This window comes from Oncorhynchus clarkii, chromosome 5 (genome assembly GCF_045791955.1).
Source record: "Oncorhynchus clarkii lewisi isolate Uvic-CL-2024 chromosome 5, UVic_Ocla_1.0, whole genome shotgun sequence".
NCBI classification, from domain to species: Eukaryota; Metazoa; Chordata; class Actinopteri; order Salmoniformes; family Salmonidae; genus Oncorhynchus; species Oncorhynchus clarkii.
The window spans coordinates 85,156,539-85,174,760 of NC_092151.1; the positions used below are offsets into that span (position 1 = coordinate 85,156,539).

The 18,222-nt window shown below is 49.1% G+C and overlaps 1 protein-coding gene across 1 annotated transcript in view; it reads right to left on the reverse strand.

Moving 5' to 3' along the window:
- Window positions 1–18,222, reverse strand: part of LOC139409489 (low-density lipoprotein receptor-related protein 8-like) — a 346,325-nt gene that overhangs the window by 31,486 nt on the left and 296,617 nt on the right. Inside the window, exons 12-14 of the mRNA XM_071154703.1 lie at window positions 17,433–17,551; window positions 11,512–11,651; window positions 1,762–1,903 (exon numbers count right to left, since the gene is read on the reverse strand). Coding sequence (XP_071010804.1) covers window positions 1,762–1,903; window positions 11,512–11,651; window positions 17,433–17,551 — 401 coding nt within the window. The remainder of the gene's footprint in view (window positions 1–1,761; window positions 1,904–11,511; window positions 11,652–17,432; window positions 17,552–18,222) is intronic.

Below are 18,222 nucleotides of genomic sequence, written 5' to 3' on the forward strand. Positions count from 1 at the left end.
CAAAGCAAGACAGAGAGAATAGGGTAATGAAACCTGCAGAAGCACTACGATGAATATTTCACTTTAGAGATGCTTGAGAAACCAAGGTTGTGTCTGAAAAGACAACCTATTCCCTATATAGTGCACTACTTTTGACCAGGACAAATACATAGGGAACGGGGCGCCATTTGGGACACAGTCTAACTCTACAGCACTAGTTAATTTATTCACAGTGGGGCAAAAAATATCAGCCCCCAATTGTGCAAGTTCTCCCACTTAAAAAGATGAGAGAGGCCTGTAATTTTCATCATAGGTACACTTCAACTATGACAGACAAAATGAGAAAAAAAATCCAGAAAATCACATTGTAGGATTTTTTATGAATTTATTTGCAAATTATGGTGGAAAATAAGTATTTGGTCAATAACAAAAGTTTATCTCAATACTTTGTTATATACCCTTTGTTGGCAATGACAGAGGTCAAACGTTTTCTGTAAGTCTTCACAAGGTTTTCACACACTGTTGCTGGTGTTTTCGCCCATTCCTCCATGCAGATCTCCTCTAGAGCAGTGATGTTTTGGGGCTGTTGCATGACTAAAAGTATGTGGACACCTGCTGGCCTAACATCTCATTACAAAATCATGGATATTCATATCGAGTTGGTCCCCCCTTTGCTGCTATAACAACCTCCACTCTTCTGGGAATGCTTTCTACTAGATGTTGGAACATTGCTGTGGGGACTTGCTTCCATTCAGCCACAAGAGCATTAGTGAGGTCGGGGAATTATGTTGGACGATTAGGCCTGGTCCGCAGTCAGCTTTCCAATTCATCCCACAGGTGTTCAAGTTATTCCACACCAAAATCGAAAAGCCATTTCTGTATGGACTTTGCTTTGCGCACGGGGCATTATCATGCTGAAACAGAAAAGGGCCTTCTCCAAACTGTTGCCACAAAGTTGGAAGCACAGAATCATATAGAATGTCATTGTATGCTGTAGTGTTAAGATTTCCCTTCACTGGAACTAAGGAGCTTAGACCGAACCATGAAAAACAGCCCCAGACCATTATTCCTCCTCCACCAAACTTTACAGCATTTGAGGCAGGTAGAGTTCTCCTTGCATCCGCCAAACCCAGATTCGTCCGTCGGACTGCCAGATGGTGAAGCATAATTTATCACTCCAGAGAACGCGTTTCCACTGCTCCAGAGTCCAATGGCGGTGAGATTTATACCACTCCAGCCGACGCTTGGCATTGAGCATGGTGATCTTAGGCTTGTGTGTGGCTGCTCGGCCATGGAAACCCATTTCATGAAGTTCCCGACGAACAGTTCTTATGCTGACATTGCTTCCAGAGGCAGTTTGGAACTCGGTAGCGAATGCTGCAACCGAAGACAAACGAGCTACGACAAACTGACTTGGAAAGGAGACATCCTATGACGGTGCCATGTTGAATGTCACTGAGTTCTTCAGTAAGGCCATTTTACTGCCAGTGTTTGTCTATGTAGATTGCATGTCTGTGTGCTCAATTTTATACACCTGTCAGCAACGGGTGTGACTGAAATAGCCGAATCGACTAATTTGAAGGGGTGAACACATGCTTTTGCATATATAGTGTATTTTCCAGTGTCGCAGACAGACACACACATTAATATTGACACTTGACCCATTTCTCTCAGGAAAAATAACATACAGGTAGTGTTCCTGTGTTCTATCAAAAAACACTACAAAATAAATACTGTGTGTATGAGCAGGTATGTGTGTACATGTACATGTCTGTCTCTCACCTTTGGGTTGGCGTAGTTCGTGGAACACCACAACATCTAGAGGGTTATTGAGGTGTTCTGCTAGCGTAGCCACATCGTGTCCTGTTAGCCTGTTAGCGCTGTAGATAGCCTCATCCTCCAGGTCTGTCCAGTACACACGGTCCTGCAGGGAGACATGGGGATGGTTCAGTCCTCAACCCACAACACATAAGCAGTTGTTTTCTATGACGTGTGAGGCAGCGAGACAGGAGGCTGTGCAATCACAGTAAGTCAGGAGAGACCATATCAAGATATGACATCACAGTAAGTCAGGAGAGACCATATCAAGATATGACTATGACATTACAGTAAGTCAGGAGAGACCATATCAAGATATGACATTACAGTAAGTCAGGAGAGACCATATCAAGATATGACATTACAGTAAGTCAGGAGAGACCATATCAAGATATGACATTACAGTAAGTCAGGAGAGACCATATCAAGATATGACATTACAGTAAGTCAGGAGAGACCATATCAAGATATGACATTACAGTAAGTCAGGAGAGACCATATCAAGATATGACATCACAGTAAGTCAGGAGAGACCATATCAAGATATGACATTACAGTAAGTCAGGAGAGACCATATCAAGATTTGACATTACAGTAAGTCAGGAGAGACCATATCAAGATATGACATCACAGTAAGTCAGGAGAGACCATATCAAGATATGACATCACAGTAAGTCAGGAGAGACCATATCAAGATATGACATTACAGTAAGTCAGGAGAGACCATATCAAGATATGACATTACAGTAAGTCAGGAGAGACCATATCAAGATATGACATTACAGTAAGTCAGGAGAGACCATATCAAGATATGACATTACAGTAAGTCAGGAGAGACCATATCAAGATATGACATTACAGTAAGTCAGGAGAGACCATATCAAGATATGACATCACAGTAAGTCAGGAGAGACCATATCAAGATATGACTATGACATTACAGTAAGTCAGGAGAGACCATATCAAGATATGACATTACAGTAAGTCAGGAGAGACCATATCAAGATATGACATTACAGTAAGTCAGGAGAGACCATATCAAGATATAACATTACAGTAAGTCAGGAGAGACGATATCAAGATATGACATTACAGTAAGTCAGGAGAGACCATATCAAGATATGACATTACAGTAAGTCAGGAGAGACCATATCAAGATATGACATTACAGTAAGTCAGGAGAGACCATATCAAGATATGACATCACAGTAAGTCAGGAGAGACCATATCAAGATATGACATTACAGTAAGTCAGGAGAGACCATATCAAGATATGACATCACAGTAAGTCAGGAGAGACCATATCAAGATATGACATCACAGTAAGTCAGGAGAGACCATATCAAGATATGACATTACAGTAAGTCAGGAGAGACCATATCAAGATATGACATTACAGTAAGTCAGGAGAGACCATATCAAGATATGACATCACAGTAAGTCAGGAGAGACCATATCAAGATATGACATTACAGTAAGTCAGGAGAGACCATATCAAGATATGACATTACAGTAAGTCAGGAGAGACCATATCAAGATATGACATTACAGTAAGTCAGGAGAGACCATATCAAGATATGACATTACAGTAAGTCAGGAGAGACCATATCAAGATATGACATCACAGTAAGTCAGGAGAGACCATATCAAGATATGACATCACAGTAAGTCAGGAGAGACCATATCAAGATATGACATCACAGTAAGTCAGGAGAGACCATATCAAGATATGACATCACAGTAAGTGAGCTGGAGAATAATATATGTGTTACAAAGCCTGCAGACAGATTGGCCGTTATTGTTGTCATTGTCAATACACAGGCAGATCGCTCAAGAGTGACTTCGAAATTGGACGTCTAACCACGTCCTGAGGACATTGGAAAAAGTTGGCTTGAGTTTTGTTCAATACAATCTAATCCTAACACTAAACATGTTGGATACATTCTCCCACCAAAATCTACAGTTTTAAGTAGCCTATCACACTTCATGGAGCACCACAACATCTAGAGGGTTATTGAGGTGTTCTGCTAGCGTAGCCACATCATGTCTTGTCACCAGACACTGAAGGAGGTCCTTTCCAGCAGGTATAAGGGAACACCAGCGGTTGACATTGACCTCCATCAATACATTTAACACAATGTAATGGCTTTTCTCCACTCATCACCAGTGGGGCAATATTCAGCAGCAGTCCACAGGGACCCAGACCAACCCTAGACATAAGACCTCTATTTACAACTTTTCATTACTTTCTGTCTATCGCCCTCTTTCTCTTTCCCTCAACTCGCCTCTCTCTCTCATCTAATGCCATCTTATCAGCCTGTCCTCCAGTGATACCATAGCAGCATGAGCGGAGGCTGAGGTGATAGTTCCATGGTTGCTATGGCAACCTTAGATCCATCTGCTACCACGAGCAAACATGAAACGAGGTGTGAGAGGAGCGACAGAGAGAAATTTAGATGAAGATAGAGCGAGAAGAGGGAAACAGAAAGGGAGAGAAGAGATAGAGAGCTAGATCGAGACAAAGAGACAAATAGACAGAGAGAATAAGATAGTTGAGAGAGAAAGAGATTATGATCGAGATATAAACAGAGAGAGATCATGATTGAGAAGTAGACAGAGACAGATCGTGATAGAGAGATAGACAGAGAAAGAGATCGTGATAGTGAGATGAACAGAGCGAGATTGTGATCGAGAGATAGACAGCGAGCTATCGAGAGAGCTATACAGAGAGAGAGCGATAGAGACACACACACAGAGAAAGAGAGGGAGACAGACAGACAGACAGACAGACAGACAGACAGACAGACAGTCCCAACAATGGCAGTCAAACACCCAAGCAGAAAATCACATTATAGGATTTTTTATGAATTTATTTGCAAATTATGGTGGAAAATAAGTATTTGGTCACCTACAAACAAGCAAGATTTCTGGCTCTCACAGACCTGTAACTTCTTCTTTAAGAGGCTCCTCTGTCCTCCACTCGTTACCTGTATTAATGGCACCTGTTTGAAGTTGTTATCAGTATAAAAGACACCTGTCCACAACCTCAAACAGTCACACTCCAAACTCCACTATGGCCAAGACCAAAGAGCTGTCAAAGGACACCAGAAACAAAATTGTAGACCTGCACCAGGCTGGGAAGACTGAATCTGCAATAGGTAAGCAGCATGGTTTAAAGAAATCAACTGTGGGAGCAATTATTAGGAAATGGAAGACATACAAGACCACTGATAATCTCCCTCGAACTGGGACTCCACGCAAGATCTCACCCCGTGGGGTCAAAATGTAACACACTACGCCGCCAGGGACTCAAATCCTGCAGTGCCAGACGTGTCCCCCTGCTTAAGCCAGTACATGTCCAGGCCCGTCTGAAGTTTGCTAGAGAGCATTTGGATGATCCAAAAGAAGATTGGGAGAATGTCATATGGTCATATGAAACCAAAATATAACTTTTTGGTAAAAACTCAACTCGTCGTGTTTGGAGGACAAAGAATGCTGAGTTGCGTCCAAAGAACACCATACCTACTGTGAAGCATGGGGGTGGAAACATCATGCTTTGGGGCTGTTTTTCTGCAAAGGGACCAGGACGACTGATCCATGTAAAGGAAAGAATGAATGGGGCCTGGTATCGTGAGATTTTGAGTGAAAATCACCAAGGGCATTGAAGATGAAACGTGGCTGGGTCTTTCAGCATGACAATGATCCTAAACACACCGCCCGGGCAACGAAGGAGTGGCTTCGTAAGAAGCATTTCAAGGTCCTGGAGTGGCCTAGCCAGTCTCCAGATCTCAACGCCATAGAACATCTTTGGAGGGAGTTGAAAGTCTGTGTTGCCCAGCAACAGCCCCAAAACATCACTGCTCTAGAGGAGATCTGCATGGAGGAATGGGCCAAAATACCAGCAACAGTGTGTGAAAACCTTGTGAAGACTTACAGAAAACATTTGACCTCTGTCATTGCCAACAAAGGGTATATAACAAAGTATTGAGATAAACTTTTGTTATTGACCAAATACTTATTTTCCACCATAATTGGCAAATAAATTCATAAAAAATCCTACAATGTGATTTTCTGGATTTTTTTTCATAGTTGAAGTGTACCTATGATGAAAATTACAGGCCTCCCTCATCATTTTAAGTGGGAGAACTTGCACAATTGGTGGCTGACTAAATACTTTTTTGCCCCACTGTAGATCTTCTGCACAGATTCTGTCAGACCTGGGCCCTGACAGTAAATCTCAATAATACAAAATAATACAAACTCCATCTAGACACCGTTGCCCTAGAGCACACAAAAAACTATACATTCCTCGGCCTAAACATCAGCGCCACAAGTAACTTCCACAAAGCTGTGGACAATCTGAGATACAAGGCAAGAAGGGCCTTCCGTGCCATCAAAAGGAACATAAAATTCAACATACCAATCAGGACCTGGCAAAAAAATACTTATATCAGTCATAGAACCAATTGCCCTTTATGGTTGTGAGATCTGAGGTCCGCTCACCAACCAAGAATTCACAAAATACGCCAAACACCAAATTGAGACTCTGCAAACAGAATTCTGCAAAAACATTCTGTGTACAATGTAAACCAAATAATGCATGCAGAACAGAATCAGACCGATACCCACTAATTATCAAAATCCATAAAAAGGAACATAAAATTCTACAACCACCTAAAAGGAAGCGATTCCATAATAAAGTCATCACCTACAGAGAGATGAACCTGGAGAAGAGTCCCCTAAGCAAGCTGGTCCTGGGGCTCTGTTCACAAACACAAAGACACCCCACAGAGCCAATTTCGTGGTATCCACTTGGTAGTTACAGTCTTGTCTCATCGCTGCAACTCCCGTACAGACTCGGGAGAGGCGAAGGTCGAGAGCCGTGGGTCCTCCAAAACACAACCCAACCAAGCTGCACTGCTTCTTGCCACAATGCCCACTTAACCCGGAAGCCAGACGCACCAATGTGTTGGAGGAAACACTGTACACCTGGCGGCCGTGTCAGCGCGCACTGTGCCCGGTCCGCCACAGGAGTCGCTAGTGCGATGGGACAAGGACATCCCTGGGGGCCAAACCCTCCCCTAACCCTAACATTCAAAGGCCATTTTCTCAAAAGTGAGGTTTCAAGTTTATCAACTCTCAAAGCAGAATCACTTTCCCATTGTTCCTCAAATGCAGTGTCTGATATACCATTGTGTAGCTCTGTGTCTCAATTTGAAATGCTGCTACATAAGACCGAATCATGGCGGTCGGTCACAAATATCATATCATGGCTAAATACAGTGTTGTAATGATGTGCAAATAGTTAAAGTACTCTCTCTCCATCCTCCCTTCTCTCCATCCGCCTCTCTCTCTCTCCATCCCCCTCTTTCTCTCCATCCACCTCTCTCTCGCCACCCCCCCGTTCTCTCCATACGCCTCTCTCTCTCTCCATCCCCCTCTTCCCCTCTCTCTCTCACCCCCCTCTTCCTCTCCATCCGCCTCTCTCTCTCTCATCCCCTTCTTTCTCTCCATCCGCCTCTCTCTCCATCCCCCCTTTCTCTCCATCCGCCTCTCTCTCTCCATCCCCCTCTTCCTCTCCATTCGCCTCTCTCTCTCTCTCTCATCCCCCTCTCTCTCACCATCCCCCTCTTTCTCTCCATCCACCTCTCTCTCTCTCCATCACCCCTTTCTCTCCATCCGCCTCTCTCTCTCCATCCCCCTCTTCCTCTCCATTCGCCTCTCTCTCTCTCTCTCTCTCTCTCTCTCTCATCCCCTTCTTTCTCTCCATCCGCCTCTCTCTCCATCCCCCCTTTCTCTCCATCCGCCTCTCTCTCTCTCCATCCCCCTCTTTCTCTCCATCTGCCCCTCTCTCTCTCCATCCCCCCTTTCTCTCCATTCGCCTCTCTCTCTCTCTTTCTCTCCATCCGCCTCTCTCTCTCCCCACCCCCCTTCCTCTCCATCCGCCTCTCTCTCTCTCCATCCCCCTCTTCCTCTCCATCTGCCTCTCTCTCTCTCATTCCTCTCTCGCCTTCACTCCCTTCCTCCTTCCCAACTCCTTCTGTTCGTTTATAGGGCACAGATACTGCATTGCAGCCGTGTACAGACACCACTCTGGACCTAACAGTGAGATCAAGGTGGGTAATTTCAAATCTGCAGGCTTAACCCCTGAGACGGCCAAATCTCCCAGGCTCTTAACCCTGATCAGTCCTTAACATTACCTACCCTGACACTCCACAACTAAACACTGGTCCTGGATCAGCTCAGTTCTGCTCACATTTGTCTATTCATTACATGACTTATAGTCATGTGACTTATAGTCATGTAATGAATAGACATCGTCCCTATAGGAAAGGTGCAATGAGCTGTAAGGTAGGGCTGATATCCATTGTGCAGGGTGTCAGCTAGATGACAGTGAAGTCTAAGCCTGGAGGGTTGCGGGTTCTTTCAGATAAGCCATCTAGACCAGGAGTGCATTCACACGCCCACAATAGCAGATTAGGGAAGAGGTATTGCACTCATCTGCCGTACATGATCTCCAATCCACCCCTGTACAACACCTGTCAGTCTGTCACCCTACCATGTCTAACTGTCTGCTCAGCCCTCATTCACACTCCATCTAATCAGTCAGCCCCGATATCAGTCCCTCACAGCCCATCTACCCAGAGTCAACCCAGCCCCAATACTTCTCTCCAACCCCAACCCACCCACCCACTCCCTCTCTCCAACCCCAACCCACTGACCCACCCACTCCCTCTCTCCATCCCAGCCCTGCCCCACTCCCTCTCTCCATCCCAGCCCTGCCCCACTCCCTCTCTCCATCCCAGCCCTGCCCCACTCCCTCTCTCCATCCCAGCCCACCCACCCACTCCCTCTCTCCATCCCAGCCCACCCACCCACTCCCTCTCTCCATCCCAGCCCTGCCCCACTCCCTCTCTCCATCCCAGCCCAGCCCCACTCCCTCTCTCCATCCCAGCCCTGCCCCACTCCCTCTCTCCATCCCAGCCTCACTCCCTCTCTCCATCCCAGCCCAGCCCCACTCCCTCTCTCCATCCCAGGCTAGCCCCACTCCCTCTCTCCAGCCCAGCCCCGCTCCCTCTCTCTAGCCCAGCTCAGCCCCGCTCCCTCTCTCCAGCCCAGCCCACCCACCCACTCCCTCTCTCCATCCCAGCCCTGCCCCACTCCCTCTCTCCATTCCAGGCTAGCCCCACTCCCTCTCTCCATTCCAGGCTAGCCCCACTCCCTCTCTCCAGCCCAGCAGACAGCAATAAAACTAAGATGGCCCCAGGGAGGAGAGTGGAGGTGGGTGCAGTCGTGTGGAGAATCCTGCCCTGTCGGTGGGCCTGTTAGGGGGCTAGGCTGTGATGTATAACCCTCTACCCCTCCATCCTCCACGGCCCTGCGGTACTGAAGACCATGGCCAGGTCTGGGTCCTGACTGGCTACTGTAGAATGAACACAGTGCTGGAGGCCATTCATCTAGAGTGTTATAATTGCTGCCCCACAGAGCATGGGACAGTGGTCTCTCTAGCACATATACACGCAGGCAGGCAGGCAGGCAGGCAGGCAGGCAGGCAGGCACACACTCTGGACATGATGGATTTCCCCACTGAAAGAATGTCCCCATGTCCCCCTCTGTGTGCACCCCCCACCACTACCATATTACCACTGATCTACTGGGATCTCTTAGAGCAGCCAGAGCTCTGTTATCTCATCCAATCCTCTGACTTTAATACCCATTATTACTTCCTTTAGTTCTTATTGGTCATTTCCCTTCCTCGATCAATTCTGTATACCACTAATCTACCATGCCTGACTCATAGAGGCTCTTCCTGTGGCGTTGACACCGCAGCTGTTGAAAGACAATACCGGTATCATGTCAAAGTCTCACACCACTGTGCCCTCCCTGCTTACCCCTCTGACACTCTCCTTTCTCCACCTAGGATCAGATTACTTTCCCCCTCCTCCCCCTCTGTGACCCGATTCCTTCCACCCTCTCCCCCTCTTCCTTCTCCCTGTGGCTGTCCACTCCTTCCTCAGCCCTCTCCCCCTCTCCCCTCTCCCTGTGGCTGTCTACCCCCACTCCCTCCTCAGCCCTCTCCCCCTCTTCCCTCTCCCTGTGGCTGTCCACCCCCACTCCCTCCTCAGCCCATCTCTCCCTCTACTTGCTCCTGCTCCTCCACCCTCCTCTCCCATCTCCCCCTCTCTCAATTAAATTCAATAGGTTTTATTGGCATTGGAAATATGTGATAGCATTGCCAAAACATGTGAAGTAGATAATATACAAAGTGAAACTATCCATCCCATCCTGCCCCTCCACTCTCTCCTTCCTTCTCCATCCCATCCTGCTCCCCTTCCCTCTCCCTCCCCTCTCTCCTTCCCATCCTGCTCCCCTCTCCTTCCCATCCTGCTCCCCTCCCCTTCCCATCCTGCTCCTCTCCCCGCCCCTCTCTCCATCCCATCCTGCTCCCTCTCCTTTCTCCTTCCCGTCCTGCTCCCCGCCCCTCTCTCCATCCCATCATGCTCCACTCCCCTCTCTCCATCCCATCATGCTCCCCTCCACTCTCTCCATCCCATCCTGCTCCACTCCCCTCTCTCCTTCCCTCTCCCTCCCCTCTCTCCATCCCATCCTGCTCCCCTCTCCTTCCCATCCTGCTCCCCTCCCCTTCCCATCCTGCTCCCCTCCCCTCTCCCCGCCCCTCTCTCCATCCCATCCTGCTCCCTCTCCTTTCTCCTTCCTGTCCTGCTCCCCGCCCCTCTCTCCATCCCATCCTGCTCCACTCCCCTCTCTCCATCCCATCATGCTCCCCTCCCCTCCACTCTCTCCCTCCCATCCTGCTCCACTCCCCTCTCTCCTTCCCTCTCCCTCCCCTCTCTCCATCCCATCCTGCTCCACTCCCCTCTCTCCATCCCATCATGCTCCCCTCCCCTCCACTCTCTCCATCCCATCCTGCTCCACTCCCCTCTCTCCTTCCCTCTCCCTCCCCTCTCTCCTTCCCATCCTGCTCCCCTCTCCTTCCCATCCTGCTCCCCTCCCCTTCCCATCCTGCTCCCCTCCCCTCTCCCCGCCCCTCTCTCCATCCCATCCTGCTCCCTCTCCTTTCTCCTTCCTGTCCTGCTCCCCGCCCCTCTCTCCATCCCATCCTGCTCCACTCCCCTCTCTCCATCCCATCATGCTCCCCTCCCCTCCACTCTCTCCATCCCATCCTGCTCCACTCCCCTCTCTCCTTCACTCTCCATCCCATCCTGCTCCACTCCCTTCTCTCCTTCACTCTCCATCCCATCCTGTTCCCCCCTCTCCATCCCATCCTGCTCCCCCCTCTCTCCTTCCCTCTCCATCCCATCCTGCTCCCCTCCCCTCTCTCCTTCCCTCTTCATCCCATCCTGCTCCCCTTCCCTCCCCTCTCCCCGCCCCACTCTCCATCCCATCCCATCCTGCTCCCCTCCCCTCCCCTCCCCTCTCTCCATCCCATCCTGCTCCCCCCTCTCTCCTTCCCTCTTCATCCCATCCTGCTCCCCTTCCCTCCCCTCTCCCCGCCCCACTCTCCATCCCATCCCATCCTGCTCCCCTCCCCTCTCTCCTTCACTCTCTATCCCATCTTGCTCCCCTCCCCTCTCTCTTGCTCCTCCCCCCTCCCCTCTCTCCATCCCATCCTGCTCCCCCCACATCCTCCCTCCCCTGTGTCTCCTCTGTGTCTCTTCACCCCTCCTCCTCCCATGTCTTTCCCGTCCTTACCTCGAAGACGGTGAGAGCGAAGGGGTGCCCCAGGTGGTCCTGGGAAAAGAGCAGCACTTTGCGGTTGTCACCGTTCAGGTCGATGCTGGAGAGCAGGTGCAGCTTGGAGTCCACCCAGTACAGACGCCTGTTGGATAGGTCTGAGACAGGGAGAGGGGGAGAGAGAGGGAGTGAGAAGTCAGAGGGAGAAAGAGAAAGGGGGTGAGAGAGGGGGAGAGGGATGGGAGAGAGGGGAGGGAGAGAATAAGTAAGGGAGAGAGAGAGGGAGAAAGGAATGGAAGGGAGAGGAGAGAGCGAGGGAGGTCAGGTTAATGTATGGTACAACACTTCTTCAGAAGTGAACAAGAAAAGGTATAGACAGAGAGGTTGATGATTCTGGTCCAGTAGAAGATCAATCCTCTTTGTCAGACAAGTCCTTCAGTTAGACTCAATAGAATAGTGATCAGAAGGTTGTTGGTTCAATCTCCAGATGGGAAAAACTACAAAACCTTTTATTTAACTGGGTACTTGAGCCTGGCACTTAACCTAACCTGACCTCAAGCTAATATCAGTTATGTCAAAGGACTATGTGTAGGTGTGCAGTTGATAGGTTGTCTAGATCAGTTGCTATGGAAGTGAATAAGCCGGTCGGCAAAGTAAATACTGCGGTAGTAACAGAGCTGTAGGGACTCATTCACAACCTCAGCTCTCTCCACTCAGCCACTCATACTATCAACCATTCTACTCTGTGCTGTCTGTCTGCTGTCAAATCCATGAAACCATATTAGCCAGCCAGTGTTATTTTCTCTCTCTCTTGCTCCTCTAACTCTCAACATCATTTGTTTTCATACAGATGTAACCCTAGCTAGCGACACCTCAATTCCACATCCATCTCTCTGTCCTTGTTCTGTTGTTCTCTCTCTCTCTCGCCCTGCTCTGTCACTCTCTCTATCTCTCTATCTACCTGCTCTGTCACTCTCTCTATCTCTCTATCTCCCTGCTCTGTCACTCTCTCTATCTCTCTGCTCTGTCACTCTCTCTATCTCCCTGCTCTGTCACTCTCTCTATCTCTCTGCTCTGTCACTCTCTCTATCTCCCTGCTCTGTCACCCTCTCTATCTCCCTGCTCTGTCACTCTCTATCTCCCTGCTCTGTCACTCTCTCTATCTCTCTGCTCTGTCACTCTCTCTATCTCCCTGCTCTGTCACCCTCTCTATCTCTCTGCTCTGTCACTCTCTCTATCTCCCTGCTCTGTCACTCTCTCTATCTCCCTGCTCTGTCACCCTCTCTATCTCCCTGCTCTGTCACTCTCTATCTCCCTGCTCTGTCACCCTCTCTATCTCCCTGCTCTGTCACTCTCTATCTCCCTGCTCTGTCACTCTCTCTATCTCTGTGCTCTGTCACTCTCTCTATCTCCCTGCTCTATCTCCCTGCTCTGCCACTCTCTATCTCCCTGCTCTGTCACCCTCTCTATCTCCCTGCTCTGTCACTCTCTATCTCTCTGCTCTGTCACTCTCTATCTCTCTGCTCTGTCACTCTCTCTGTCTCCCTGCTCTGTCACCCTCTCTATCTCCCTGCTCTGTCACTCTCTATCTCCCTGCTCTGTCACTCTCTCTATCTCCCTGCTCTGTCACTCTCTCTATCTCCCTGCTCTGTCACTCTGTGTCTCTCAATTCAATTAAATTCAAGCGCTTTATTGGCATGGGAAACATGTGTTAACATTGCCAAAGCAAGTTCTGTCTCTCTCTCCCTGCTCTGTCACTCTCTCTATCTCTCTGCTCTGTCACTCTCTCTATCTCTCTGCTCTGTCACTCTCTCTATCTCTCTGCTCTGTCACTCTCTCTATCTCCCTGCTCTGTCACCCTCTCTATCTCCCTGCTCTGTCACTCTCTATCTCCCTGCTCTGTCACTCTCTCTATCTCTCTGCTCTGTCACTCTCTCTATCTCCCTGCTCTGTCACCCTCTCTATCTCTCTGCTCTGTCACTCTCTCTATCTCCCTGCTCTGTCACTCTCTCTATCTCCCTGCTCTGTCACCCTCTCTATCTCCCTGCTCTGTCACTCTCTATCTCCCTGCTCTGTCACCCTCTCTATCTCCCTGCTCTGTCACTCTCTATCTCCCTGCTCTGTCACTCTCTCTATCTCTCTGCTCTGTCACTCTCTCTATCTCCCTGCTCTATCTCCCTGCTCTGCCACTCTCTATCTCCCTGCTCTGTCACCCTCTCTATCTCCCTGCTCTGTCACTCTCTATCTCTCTGCTCTGTCACTCTCTATCTCTCTGCTCTGTCACTCTCTCTGTCTCCCTGCTCTGTCACCCTCTCTATCTCCCTGCTCTGTCACTCTCTATCTCCCTGCTCTGTCACTCTCTCTATCTCCCTGCTCTGTCACTCTCTCTATCTCCCTGCTCTGTCACTCTGTGTCTCTCAATTCAATTAAATTCAAGCGCTTTATTGGCATGGGAAACGTGTTAACATTGCCAAAGCAAGTTCTGTCTCTCTCTCTCTGCTCTGTCGTTCTCTGTCTCTCTCTCTGCTCTGTCGTTCTGTCTCTCTCTCTGCTCTGTCGTTCTCTGTCTCTCTCTGCTCTGTCGTTCTCTGTCTCTCTCTGCTCTGTCGTTCTCTGTCTCTCTGCTCTGTCGTTCTCTGTCTCTCTCCCTGCTCTGTCACTCTCTCTATCTCCCTGCTCTGCCACTCTCTGTCTCTCTCTATCTCCCTGCTCTGCCACTCTCTGTCTCTCTCTATCTCCCTGCTCTGTCACTCTCTCTATATTTCTATCTCCCTGCTCTGTCACTCTCTCTATCTCCCTGCTCTGTCACTCTCTCTATCTCCCTGCTCTGTCACCCTCTCTATCTCTCTGCTCTGTCACTCTCTCTATCTCCCTGCTCTGTCACTCTCTCTATCTCCCTGCTCTGTCACCCTCTCTATCTCCCTGCTCTGTCTCTCTCTATCTCCCTGCTCTGTCACCCTCTCTATCTCCCTGCTCTGTCACTCTCTATCTCCCTGCTCTGTCACTCTCTCTATCTCTCTGCTCTGTCACTCTCTCTATCTCCCTGCTCTATCTCCCTGCTCTGCCACTCTCTATCTCCCTGCTCTGTCACCCTCTCTATCTCCCTGCTCTGTCACTCTCTATCTCTCTGCTCTGTCACTCTCTATCTCTCTGCTCTGTCACTCTCTCTGTCTCCCTGCTCTGTCACCCTCTCTATCTCCCTGCTCTGTCACTCTCTATCTCCCTGCTCTGTCACTCTCTCTATCTCCCTGCTCTGTCACTCTCTCTATCTCCCTGCTCTGTCACTCTGTGTCTCTCAATTCAATTAAATTCAAGCGCTTTATTGGCATGGGAAACGTGTTAACATTGCCAAAGCAAGTTCTGTCTCTCTCTCTCTGCTCTGTCGTTCTCTGTCTCTCTCTCTGCTCTGTCGTTCTGTCTCTCTCTCTGCTCTGTCGTTCTCTGTCTCTCTCTGCTCTGTCGTTCTCTGTCTCTCTCTGCTCTGTCGTTCTCTGTCTCTCTGCTCTGTCGTTCTCTGTCTCTCTCCCTGCTCTGTCACTCTCTCTATCTCCCTGCTCTGCCACTCTCTGTCTCTCTCTATCTCCCTGCTCTGTCACTCTCTCTATATTTCTATCTCCCTGCTCTGTCACTCTCTCTATCTCCCTGCTCTGTCACTCTCTCTATCTCCCTGCTCTGTCACTCTATATCTCTATCTCCCTGCTCTGTCACTCTCTCTATCTATCTCTCGCCCTGCTCTGTCACCCTCTGTCTCTCTCTGCTCTGTCGTTCTCTGTCTCCCTCTGCTCTGTCACTCTCTGTCTCTCTCTCTGCTCTGTCGTTCTCTCTCTCTCTCTGCTCTGTCGTTCCCATGTCTCTCTCTCTGCTCTGTCGTTCCCATGTCTCTCTCTCTGCTCTGTCGTTCTCTGTCTCTCTCTCTGCTCTGTCGTTCTCTGTCTCTCTCTCTGCTCTGTCGTTATCTGTCTCTCTCTCTGCTCTGTAGTTCTGTGTCTCATCATCAGCCATGGACACAGAAAGGAGAGAAATTGGCACAGGTTAAGAGGGGTGGAAGGGTGGAGGAATGGAGGGGAGGATGATTGGGGTATTGATGATACAGCTTGGGCACAGCTCTGCCGAAATAACAAACTACAGGCTGATTGATGACAGAGCCACACTGACTGACTGACTCACAACTATGTGACAGACAATTATATTTTTTATTTTCGTGGTGTCCAATTGTTGTAGTAGCTACTATCTTGTCTCATCGCTACAACTCGAAGGTTGAAAGACGAAGGTTGAAAGTCATGCATCCTCCGATACACAACCCAACCAACCAAGCGGCACTGCTTCTTAACGCAGCGCGCATCCAACCCGGAAGCCAGCCACACCAATGTGTCGGAGGAAACACCGTGCACCTGGCAACCTTGGTTAGCACTGCGCTGGTGCGCAATGAGACAAGGACATCCCTACCGGCCAACCCCTTCCTAACCGGCCAACCCCTTCCTAACCCGGACGACGCTAGGCAAATTGTGCGTCGCCCCACGGACCTCCCGGTCGCGGCCGGTTACGACAGAGCCTGGGCGCGAACCCAGAGTCTCTGGTAGCACAGCTGGTGCTGCAGTACAGCGCCCTTAACAACTGCACCACCCGGGAGGCCCGTAACAGACATTTTTATTCTACATTGTTTTCTTTCTGTCTCTCTTATCGCTTCTCGACACTCTGTCTACCTTTCCCTTCAGTCTCTCTCTGTCTACCTTTCCCTTCAGTCTCTCTCTCTGTCTTCCTTTCCCTTCAGTCTCTCTCTGTCTTCCTTTCCCTTCAGTCTCTCTCTGTCTTCCTTTCCCTTCAGTCTCTCTCTCCGTCTTCCTTTCCCTTCAGTCTCTCTCTGTCTTCCTTTCCCTTCAGTCTCTCTCTGTCTACCTTTCCCTTCAGTCTCTCTCTGTCTTCCTTTCCCTTCAGTCTCTCTCTGTCTTCCTTTCCCTTCAGTCTCTCTCTGTCTTCCTTTCCCTTCAGTCTCTCTCTGTCTTCCTTTCCCTTCAGTCTCTCTCTCTGTCTTCCTTTCCCTTCAGTCTCTCTCTCTGTCTTCCTTTCCCTTCAGTCTCTCTCTGTCTTCCTTTCCCTTCAGTCTCTCTCTGTCTTCCTTTCCCTTCAGTCTCTCTCTGTCTTCCTTTCCCTTCAGTCTCTCTCTGTCTTCCTTTCCCTTCAGTCTCTCTCTGTCTTCCTTTCCCTTCAGTCTCTCTCTGACTTCCTTTCCCTTCAGTCTCTCTCTGTCTTCCTTTCCCTTCAGTCTCTCTCTGTCTTCCTTTCCCTTCAGTCTCTCTCTGTCTTCCTTTCCCTTCAGTCTCTCTCCGTCTTCCTTTCCCTTCAGTCTCTCTCTGTCTTCCTTTCCCTTCAGTCTCTCTCTGTCTTCCTTTCCCTTCAGTCTCTCTCTGTCTTCCTTTCCCTTCAGTCTCTCTCTGTCTTCCTTTCCCTTCATTCTCTCTCTGTCTTCCTTTCCCTTCAGTCTCTCTCTGTCTTCCTTTCCCTTCAGACTCTCTCTCTCTGTCTTCCTTTCCCTTCAGTCTCTCTCTGTCTTCCTTTCCCTTCAGTCTCTCTCTGTCTTCCTTTCCCTTCAGTCTCTCTCTGACTTCCTTTCCCTTCAGTCTCTCTCTGTCTTCCTTTCCCTTCAGTCTCTCTCTCTGTCTTCCTTTCCCTTCAGTCTCTCTCTGTCTTCCTTTCCCTTCAGTCTCTCTCTGTCTTCCTTTCCCTTCAGTCTCTCTCTGTCTTCCTTTCCCTTCAGTCTCTCTCTGTCTTCCTTTCCCTTCAGTCTCTCTCTGTCTTCCTTTCCCTTCAGTTTCTCTCTGTCTTCCTTTCCCTTCAGTCTCTCTCTGACTTCCTTTCCCTTCAGTCTCTCTCTCTCTGTACTCTCATCATGTAGCTCTCCCTCATTCCCTCCCTCCCTCCCTCCCCAGTGCCAGTCTTACCCAGAGTGATGCCGTTGGGCCATTCGATCCTCTCTGACACCAGTACTTGGCGATCCACTCCGTTCATGCCAGCCTTCTCGATCTTCGCCTGGGTCCCCCAGTCAGACCAGTACATAAACCTACAGGAGAGTAAAGGGATTTACATTGAACAATAACTACAATAATCACATAGTGAGGATATGTAGCCCACAGTATGGAAAGAGAGAGAGAGACAGAGAGAGAGAGTGGGACAGAGAGAGATAGAGACAGAGAGCGAGACAGAGAGAGAGACAGAGAGAGAGAGTGGAACAGAGAGAGATAGAGACAGAGAGAGAGACAGAGAGAGAGACAGCGAGACAGAGAGAGAGACAGAGAGACAGAGACGGCGAGACAGAGAGAGAGAGAGAGACAGAGAGAGAGACAGCGAGACAGAGAGAGAGACAGAGAGCGAGACAGAGAGACAGAGACAGAGAGAGAGACAGAGAGAGAGGTGCTATTAGGAGACTTTCAGCAACACAACCTTTACCTGAGACTGTAGGAAAGAATCTTCAATAAATATGTAAATGGTTTAAAAGTAAACCAAACCTTCCATCTGCACTACTGAGCCAAAGGCCAACTGTGTACATATCTCCCAGGCAGCAGAACTCTTCATGTTCTACCTCCATGATAGAAATAGGCCAGCCAGCCAGCCAGCCAGCCAGGCAGGTAGTATACAGACCAGCGGGGACAGTTAGCTAACATGGTCTTCTTTCCCTGTACTGAGGAAACAAACCTACGTTGGGTTGGGCTCCTTTGCATGTTTCATGCTCAT